A 10766-nucleotide genomic window follows, 5' to 3' on the forward strand; every position below is an offset into this window, starting at 1 on the left:
ACATGATGGTGCAGTCTTTCATCCTTGAGCATGAGGTACAAAGTTCGCAAGTTCAAGGCCAACCTAGGCTAAGAAACAAGCTCCAGGTTAGCCTGGACTACAAAAAACTTTATCTATTAATTAATTAGCTAAAATTAAAGAGACAGTGTAATAGCGGCCATTCCTTTGAGACTGCCCTTTGCGTGGTAGCACCTACCTGCAATTTTAGCATTAGGGATGCCAGAGGTAGAAGGATTAGCTTGGAGCCAGCCTGGGCTACACTGCCAGATCTTGTGTTCAGATGGTACCTACGCCTCTGGGCATTCCTGCTTCAGAGTGAATGACTTTCTGGTACTCAGAAGTTGTTGAAATTGTAGATGTTTATTACAGAAAAAGGATAAAGAATACAATTAGCAAAGGGGGAAAAAAAGCAAACAGCACAGGAAATAAAGTCCAGAGGAAATCGTGGGCAAGCACGACAGTGTCCCTTCCCAGAACACAGCAGAGAGCTGCTTCTCAGTAAACACTGCAGTTGTGAGAGGTCACCTGAGCTGAGGGGCAGGATTTCTACTGAGAATCACGGGCACTGACACACAGTACCCACGTGACTGAACTACGTGAAGTTCCATATCCCGAGGGAAAACAGACATTCATTCCCATGAACCACTCCAGCATAAATATCTGGACGAACTTCTGTGGCAAGGCCCAGGGCCTCAGGCTTGCACTGTGCTTCTCTCAAGGCAGATATTTTCAAAGCTCACTTCCTGAAGTTCCAGACTATGATGGAGACAAACTTGTAATTTGCCTTGCTGCATAGAGTGAGTTTCCTTCTATCCCATGTTGCCCATAGTTTTAAAGGACCCCAACCTACAACTTCAAGGCCCAAATACTCTTCTTTTGAGATAGAGTCTCATTTAGTTCAGACTAGCTTCAAACTCACTATATTGTTAAGGACAACCTTGAACTCCTGATCCTCTTGCCTCCATTTTACCAGCCCAGAGATTATATGCATGTACCAGCATGTCCAGTTAGGTAGTTTTGGAAACCCAAGGCCTTGTGCATGCAGGGATGAACTCTACCAGTGAGTTCCACCCCTAGGCCCCAAACAGTCCAATTTTAATGCTGAGATCAGGTTTTCATCCCTGCCTCTGTATTACTCCTTCCCTACACTGAAGCAGTCCAGAAATGACTGGAGAATCCATTTGCTCCTATGCTTGACACACACCCGAAGCTGTGTGATAGCACAAGGTCATTTGACAACCGACAGAGCACTACAGAGTATTCAAAGTTGTGTTTGATCTTCAGTACAAATCACTTCCCAGGCAAGCAAACATAATCCACGCTTATGACAAAGGACGTCCTACTTTAGTAAAACCTCAGTGGTGAAAAAACATTGAAGCACCTGGGTCTAACCTACATCCTGGGCTAACCAGAGTCAAGTCAGGCAGGGGCACCTTACAAGAGGCCGCAAAAAAGCCCTTTTCAATAATAAACAGCCTAATTTGAAAACTATTCCTGTATTATCTAAAATGTAAAAGTAGTAATATAAACCAAACAGGATTACACACATGTGTAAACACAGAACTTGAGAGGCTGAAACAGGAGGATGCCATGAGTCTGAGACCAGCCTGCGCAACAAAGATTCTTCTTCAAAATGAAAGCAAAGGGCGACAATAACGTAACGCTCTTATTTACAACAACAACACAATGCTCTCATATACAGGCATGCAAAAGGTTTGCAGAGCCCTTTTCTGATACTCGCATCTACTTTGGTAATTTCAGGGACTAATACTTAATGCCCAGCTCCCTCCATGATTGTAGTATTTGATACCCCACAGGCACATGCAACCTGACTCTGGTTAGAAGTTCAGCGTTTGGAAGGTTCGATGACACAGTCTTGTAACTATAGCAAACAGTTAGAAGGAGCAGCTACGAGAGCAAGCAAGCATCCCAAAGGAGAAGCAGAAAGGATAATTAGAACTAAGCTTGGTCCTTTCTTGCAAGACCTCAAGGGGACTCATGGCAACTTCCTCATGCCTCCCAGAGACCTAAGAACCTTCTATTAAGATCTACCTCTTAAAAAGGATCCGCTATATCCAAATAGCATTCAGGGACTAGGAGACATATTTCCTGATGGCAGACATATAGGAGCCATGATTATGTCATAAATGTAGCACGATTAATAAAAGCCCAGAGACAGAAATTGGGGTTCAACCTGAAGGTCAAAAAAGCAAAACAGCTAGCCACTGGCTCTTACCTCTACTGTGGAGGCCCCAAAATGTGAGCCTGTTTCCATGTTGACCAAAGGCCAGAGAGTTGGAAGTTACCTCTATTCCTTCAAGGTTATTGTGTTTCTATCTCAAACAAAGGTCCCACCTAGATTTAGAACAGACTTCTGCTCTCTCAAGGTTATTGTCAACAGGTGTGGCTAACATCCAGCCCTTGTATTTCAGGAATAGAGAAGTAGATGTGTTTCTACTCCAAAGAAAAGTCTAAGGCTCACTAAGGGTCACTAAGGGTTTGTGGAGATAATTTGGGATTTCACCTAGGGAGTGGTTTGCTTACAGAATGTTTTGGTCTAGGGTGTGAGCGTGAATTGTTTTGTTCTAACAACAGAATGTTTAACTGTGTACGTGGCCCATGACCTTCAACTGGTCCATTCATTTCCTTGTATCATGTTAATGCAGTTTTTTGTCTTACTCCTACCTTTTGGGGTCAGGGATATTTTAAGCAATTAAAACTTAAACATGGGTGATTTCAGTATTCACTAAAACTCCCTCCTGGTATTATTCTATATATTTCTGTTTTATTTTTAAGTGTGTCTTTGTATTCTTTATATCTCTAAATTACAACACCCCTACCCTAGCAAGAGATATTTTTGTAGAGGCAGGTCCCTGACACTACCTCAGTCCGAAATGACGATCCTGCCTCCAGGAATCTCAGAATGAGACTAAGAGCTGTCTTCTTCCATTTTATAATCCTCTCTAGTTCTGGGATTAAGGTTGTATACCACTGCCACCTGATTTCTATGGCAAACTAGTGTGGATACAGGGATTAAAGGGGGGTGTCATTGTGGCAACCACAATTAAAGGTGTGTGTCATTGCTGCCAGGTCTGTAAGGCTGGCCAGTGTGGCTGTTTTATTTTTCCCCAGGCAAGCTTTATTTATTAAAATACAAATGAAATGCCACTATGTTAATAATAAAGTTGGAGAGCTTCCAAGATGGTGCCTTCCTCCCTATTCTCCTGACCTGAGACAAAAGCCAGGCAGCTTAAAACAAAGGTCTTGTGGGCTTTTTCTCCCATCCAGAGGGCCATGATGACAGACTGGCTCAACAAGTTCAAGATCAACAGACATATCACACAAGAGCTGTGGGCCAATCAGTCATCGTGTCTTCCCTCAGACCCTAAATTAGAGAAGACCCTTCAAGGACTTTAAAACACCACAGCCCTAAAGGACTTTGGCTACCCAAGGACCCTTCTGCTTTGTGGAGAACCTTTCTCTCTGTGTGCTTGCTGAATGTGTTTCCTTGCCACGAATAAAGTCTTTAACACTGATTGCATCTGCTTCTCTCTACTCTGTCAGATTTTCCCTCTGCTACCTGTTGAGTTTGAGATTTTTCTTGCCTTTAAATTCTTAACTGGCATAGAGAATGAACCCAATCAATTCCTAGAAGGTAATAGCATCACTTTAGGGACCAAGTTTTTAATACATGAAACTTTGGGGGGGGAGAGGCAGACACAGTATGACCTCATCCAAACCATATTTGTAATGATCTATCCTGTCCTTTTAAGAGACAAGCCATGCCCACTCCCCCTCCATCTGCCAGGCAAGCTGATCTTCAGCTTCCAGCCTGAGTCCTCTCTTTTTCCATCTTGCTCTTGAAGAAGCAGCTTCTGTCTCTCCCTACTTCTCCCTTTCAGGATCCTCTTCTCCCTCTCCCTTCCATAACCCACTAAATAAATATCCAACCTCACTCTGCATGGCGTGCCTATCCGTGTCTCTCTCTCTCTCACACCAGCAGTGCAGCTCCCTGCCTGGGACTGGCTGCTCTGCCCCTGTTTGGGGACCTGTGGCTCTCTTTCCAAGTGTGTCAAACTGACAACCAAGAATAGCTATCACACTACTGCAGGAAACTGATGGAATTTTCTTTCAGCATACAGCTGAAAACTCTAGTCATGTTCCATAGAGCCAGGTATGGCCTGGCTTCCTCTTACTGACCCTACTTCCTGTTTCCCTGTGTTCCTGCCTCACAGACTTGCCTGGTGCTTACCTATCCTGTCCCATTCAGCCTCAAAGGCATTACTGGTGCTACTCCCACTGCACCACCTCCTGAACAACCTTCATCAGGTTAGCTCTTAATCAGTTTTCAGTATCTCTAAAAGTCACCACATTCACACAGTGACCTCCCTGACTTCTCAGCCTGCCCCTAAGTTCTTCTTACACTGTCATTCTTTCTCCTTCATAGTTTCTCCATTATTGGAGTTAGGGTTCATCTGTGTGGTTATTTATGCTAGGTCTGCCTATTTACATCACACTGCAAACCTATAAGGGGCAAATACAAAACCCTCACATTCACCAACTGGTTGCTGGATCAAAAAATAAACAAATAATAAGTGCCAACAAGGGTTATTTTAACAACAGATTTAGTTTGTGAAGTGTGAGTTAAATAAACCAAAGATTTCAGTGTTAGCATTTTAGGCCCAGTGAGTCACTCAACCAGGTGTCCACTTATAGCTCCAAATCTCTACCACAAACCCGAGTCTTCTATCTGGAGCCCAAATCTGCCACCCCTCCTATGTAAGTGGAGGCTGCTTGTTTATTTCCCAGCCACCCTGACCCAAAATAATCACACAGAAATCGTATTAATTACAATACTGTTTGGCCAATAGCTTAAGCATATTTCTAGCTAGCTCTTATATTTTAAATTAGCCATCTCTATTACTCTGTGCATTGCCACACAATTGTGGCCTACTGTCAAGGTTCCATTGGGCTCCTGTGGGTGTCTTTCTCCTTTGGCAGCTACATGGTGTCTCTCTGACTCTGCCTACTTTCTCCTAGCATTCAGTTTAGTTTTCCCGCCTAGCTCTATTCTGCCCTGTTGTAGGCCCAATAAGCTTCTTTATTCATTAACCAACAAAAGCAACACATATACAGAAGGACTCCTCACATCATCCCTACACTGAGAACTGTCAGATTCATTTCTTTGGTGCTGTGCTGAATCTGCCACACCAATCCTAGGGCAGACACACCACTTTCCTATTCATGATCATGAGACAGATCACTAGAAAAAAAAAATGTTCTAGAAACATGAGTATTAGTATCACAGGGTTTGACACAGTGTTAAGACTGTGACAGACCATGCTATCTTGAATGCTTAGTCAGAAGGGAGTGGAACTGTTTGAAAAGGTTACGAAAGATTAGGAAGTATGGCCTTGTTGGAGTAGGTGTGAGAACTGTGTCACTGGGGTGGAGGGAGATGGGTTTTGAGGTTTCTAAAGCCTGTTCCAGGTCTCTCTCCACCAGCCTACATTTCAGGATGTAAAATCTGAGCTATTGCTCCATCACCGCTTACATGCCACCAAATTCCCGACCATGATGAAAAGGAACTAAACGTCTGAAACTGTAAGAAAGCCCCCAAATGACTGCTTTCTTCTGTAGAGTTGCCTTGTTCATGGTGTCTCCTCACAGCAGTAGAAAGGTGACTATGATACCCTCCATCTTTAGTCTTGGAAGTACTTCCTCCGTGTCTCAGTATGCTCCATTTCATGGGCTTGGGTCACTTTGTCTGCTTTGGTCTTCTCATGTTTGATCTTCTCATGTCAGTTACTCAAATGTAACTTATTTCAACAGGTCTTCCCAGCATGCCAGTCACCCTCAGATCCCACCTTCTTCTCACAAGTCATGGGGCAGACAGGCTCCAACTCAGTTCATGTTTGCACTCCTCTCTTCAAGTGTCAGAACCATGCTTAGTAAGTAGGAAACACTTCCTGAGGACTTGTTGGGTAAAATGAACCAGTGACCAAGGGTTTAGTTCCATCAAAGGGACAAGCAGCGAGAGGGGTCAAGACTAAAGATGACCCTAAGCAGGCATGTTCACAGAATAGCCTCAGAGCTTGCCAAAGAGGATGTGCTAAAGGAAAAAAATCAAAGATTTTAGCCCAGAACTATAACTGAAAACAAATCTCAGAAAAGGTCAGGATGGCTCTGTCAGTAAAGGCACTTGCCACCATGCCTGACAATCTGAATTCAATCCCCAGAAGTCACATACATGGTCAGGGGAGAGAAATGACTCCTCTGACATTTTATTGTGCCATGGTATGTGTATGCATGCATGCACACAATAAATAAAAACATAAATGAAATGAAAATAAAAAGGGAAAAATAGAAGAAAATCAGTGAGGATATAGTACCGGGAACAATGAAAAGGAAGGTTTGAAGGGAAATCTGTAGTTGGCATCCAAGTTGCTGAATCAACCTAAGGTACCTAGGGTACCACTGTATGTGGTGATTCAGAGATTCTTGGAGACTTCCTGGAAAGCAGTGTTGACAGAAGCCAGACTGCAGGAATGGACTATAGCTAAGAATGACAAGTATGTGGTCATTCTTTCAAGCAGACTGACAGGAGAGAGACAAAAATCACAGTTCCAAGGAAGTGAGAAGCAGTTGTGAATAAAAAGTAACACAAAAGGTGGGTTCTACAGACAAAGTAGGGACTGACATCTGAAAGCCAGGACTGTCCTGGGATCAAAATGGAACAGAAAGAGGGCTTAGCTCTGAAGACAACTGTGGCGTCATTCTGGGAAAACCGTTTTCTCTCCCTGAGCCAACTCAGATTATTCTGACAATATGAATCAATAAACAGAAATGACTTTTGGAAGAATTTAACAATTTCTATAAAGACATTGTCATTGTAATAAACCGTGTACTCTTGTAGTAATCTGAATGAAAACACGCTCATTCTGAGGAGCACTACTAGGGGGTAGGGCCTTGCTGGAGGAAGTGTGTCATGGGGGTGAACTTTGAGGTCTCAGATGTTCAAGACAGACACAGCGTATCTCTCTCTTCCTGCAGCCTGCTCATCCAGATTCAGAACTCTCCTTCTCCAGTAACATGTCTGTCTGTGCGCCTCCATACTTCCCGCCAGGGACTAGATGGACTAAACCTCTGTAAAGTCAGCCCCAATTAAATGTTTTCCTTTCCAAGAGTTGCCGTGGTCAGGGTGTCTCTTTACAGAAATACAACTCTCACTGCGACAACTCTCAAACAAATGTGTTACTTTTCAATCCTCTTCATCTATGTGGCAGAACCCTGCTCTTGACTAACAATTCCAGGGAAATACTCCATTCCCAGCAAAGAGAGAAGACACAGACAAACAGCTGAGAAAGGAAGGACAGAGTCAGGGTTCAGAGTCAAAGCAAGGACAGCAACCCTCTAACTTTTCCTTCAGGCTGCCATTTTTGTAAGTGAGGAAATGTCGCAGGGTCTCTCCCTAGTAGATGGAAAGATACCAAGAACTCACAGAATTGCCTGCTGCCCCTGTCAACCTGACCTGCCTGGGCAGAAGGGCAAAACAAAGCAATGCAGACATTATGTTGTATTCAAAGTAGACGAGTAAAAGGGGGTAAGACTTGTTTATCTCTCCTTAGGTATTCATTCTGGGCTGTCACCCCTGGGGCCCAGGAAATACTGCAAAATCTGCAGTATTATTTCATGATGCCTCAGAACATTTGGGAAATAGTTTTCACAAAGCAGCTATTTTCCCATAGGAGGAAGAAGGAGTATCATTTTCAGGTCACAGGCTGCACCTTAAAGGAGATGGAGACCATCAAAACAAGGGGAAATTAGACAAAATCAGTTCACCATCATTTAACAAAATCTTCCCTCATTACAGAAAGAATTCAGTCAGGAATGCAAATGCTATTCGCACTGATATTTTAAGTACCCTGTGGTTGGGGGATTGTTTTCCTCTTCTACTTGGATTTTAAGTCTTCCCAGATGTGCATGGCTTAGGGTGATAATTTTATTCCCTGGCAAAGCTAGACAAGCTATGCAGATACCGCTTCTGTCACAAGAAACTCATGGGTATCAGTGGAACCCATAAATGTAAAGTTTACTTAAAATAAAAATGAAATAAAATAAAAGCTAAGTGGTGTGGGCTGGAAAGATGGCTCCACAGTTAAGACACTGGATGCTCTTCCAGAGGACCTGGGTTTGCTTCCCAGCACCCACAGGGCACTCCATGTTCCAGGGGATCCAATACCCTCTTCTGGGGGCATTACATGAATGTGTTGCACAAACATACATGAAGTCAAAACACCCATATACATATAATAAAATGCTGTGCCTGTTGACAACATTCAGGTGTTCACAGGAAAAGGAAAAAACAAAAACAAAAATAGTACTAGCAGGTAATAAAGCACAACAGCACTCAGCCATGTAAGGATGGCAGAGGGGCCAAAAAAGAACTCAAGGCTGTATGTTCATTATGATTGACAAAAGTCAACTTGCTGGGCAAAACTTAAGACTTACATATGATTCCACAGAAAACTGGGCCTTTTTTATTACAAAGAAATAGTGCCATAACAAATACAGGAGTCATTCACTAGATCCTTTGTAATTCTCCCCAAAGTATAACTGGCCCAATAGTGCAAATATAAGTGTGACCCAGAAGGAAAGATGAACAGGGTAGGCTGAGGCCTCAGTGTGCATTACTGAGCCAGTCACTATCAAGAACTCAACAAGTATTTGTTACGCAACAGGATCTGCCCTCTAGTTGAATATACATTTCACGTTCACAAAGAGATAATTCAGAGGGTTTATAATATGTGACTCTGAACCAAACCGATGATGAGTATTTGTGGGAAATCAATAGAAAGAGGCTACTAATAAAAACTGACTCCTTATCCATATATGCACGTATAGAAATGGATACAAATATAAAAATGAAGAAACGTTAATAGTTAACAGTAAAAGAGTATATGAACATCTATAAGCTAGTTTTATCCCAATGCTAAAGGTTTGGCTAAAATCATATTCAAACAAGTACCTTCCTCCGACCCAAACTGATGACAGTATTCTAATGTGCAAATCAAAAACATCTGATGGCTGTCATGAAGGGATGGAATCACATATGCACCCGAATCCCGATCAATGGGCTCATTACCACTGGGTACGAACTTTAACACATCGGGGAATTTTCTGATAGACATGACTGAAAATACGTTCTAGAATCAGGAAGTGGGTTATTTCAAGTATAGACAGTGGGAGTTATTAAAAGTCAACTTAATGGTTGATTAGCCCAGCCTCTGGGGTGGTTTCACATAGTCCACAGGTTTCTTGAAATGCGATTCTGCCAGTCAACTACAAAATTCTAACGTCAGTGTACATTTTTCTCACTCTATATTCCCATAACAAAAGCTGAATATTCTTGACATATCCTTAGGCGTGGCGTTGAAGTCTGAATGAATGAATGAAGGCAAAGTAGCAAAAAAAAAAAAAAAAAAAATGCCTGCAGACATAGGAACTACTGAAGGCAAACAAAGGATTCCAGATCATTGTTCTAACCACGGGAAGAAAAAAAAAACATCCTAGAACGCCATCCACTGAGACTCCGTGCAAAAGAGGATCCGAAACCTCTGTAGCTCCAAAAATACAGGAGAAGCAGCAATGGGGGTGCGGGGCCGAAACAAATTAGCAGGTTCGAAAGCCAGTAATTCCAATTAGAAATCAAAATACAAAAATAAAAAAAAAAAAAGCGAAGACGGCGAAGACCCCGGAAGTAAAATCAACAATCAGAAAATGGAAAGCAAAAACGTGGGAGCGGCCATGGAACGTTCCCACTGTTCAAAGCCACGGTACCCCAGCCGGCAGGAGGCCCGAGACCCAGGACGTCCGCGACCCGGAACGCAAACCCAGAGCCCGAGGCAGCGCGGGGGTGAGTTCCCGGGAACGCCTCCCGCGCCTCTCAGGCAACCCCGCCCACTGGGCCCGCCCCGTCCCGCCGGCTACTCACCGGATTCGCTTCCCACATAACGGTGCGAAATCAAGCGGAGAGAGCCTGAGGGAGGGGTTAGCCGCGGGGTCGGTATGGTGGGCGTTTTCCGAGGGTCCCCGGGAGCGAAGGGACGGAAAGGCACCTTTTACGGAAGCCTTCCTCCTCCCCCTCCCCGTCACAGGCTGGCGTCTTCGGACCCTCGAACCTCCCGACTTCCGCCTGGATCTAGCCAATCAGCGGTGGCCCCGCCCACCACAAGAGATCGCCCCGCCCCTTCGGAAATTCCGCGCATGTCGTTGCGGGCGGGGCCTTTACCTGGGTTGTAAAGGAGTTTAAATCCAGCCATCTTCCGCCATCATGTCCTCAGGCTTGGCAGGTTGTATTTCCTCCCTGTAGAATCGACGTTTACTAAGATCACCTTATAATGAGTCTAGTGACCCAAAGCTAGGCCTGAGGAGCTCCGCTCAACCAATGGCATTTGGGTCAAGCTTCAGGCCTCTTTGCTTCCTTCTCTCTCGAAGTGTACATCGTGATAATGCTACCAAAGGATGTAGCAAGCTTACTTATATCAAGTACTTTTGTGTTTGCAATGTAGGGGGAAAATATGTGGGGTATTGGCCAGGTGTCGCTGGACTTGGAAGTGAGCACTTGAAGCATGATTAATAAAAACAGAGAGAGAAATTGCAATTCATCCTGAAGATCTGAAAAGCAAAACAGCCAGCCACTGGCTCTTACCTCGATCCCAGACTGAAATGGCAATCCTGCCTCACGGAATCTCAGAATGAGATTG

The 10766-nt window shown here is 43.9% G+C and overlaps 1 protein-coding gene across 3 annotated transcripts in view; it reads right to left on the reverse strand.

The window, feature by feature from the left end:
- The window catches only part of Parp11 (poly(ADP-ribose) polymerase family member 11), a 35608-nt gene extending 25429 nt beyond the window's left edge, over positions 1–10179 (reverse strand). For all 3 annotated transcript variants that reach the window (XM_038320030.1, XM_038320033.1, XM_038320031.1), the window contains exon 1: positions 9995–10179. In XM_038320030.1, coding sequence (XP_038175958.1) covers positions 9995–10012 — 18 coding nt within the window. In that variant the 5' untranslated portion in view covers positions 10013–10179. The remainder of the gene's footprint in view (positions 1–9994) is intronic.
- Positions 10180–10766: the final 587 nt, after the last annotated feature.

This window comes from Arvicola amphibius, chromosome 2 (genome assembly GCF_903992535.2).
Source record: "Arvicola amphibius chromosome 2, mArvAmp1.2, whole genome shotgun sequence".
Classification (NCBI taxonomy): domain Eukaryota; kingdom Metazoa; phylum Chordata; class Mammalia; order Rodentia; family Cricetidae; genus Arvicola; species Arvicola amphibius.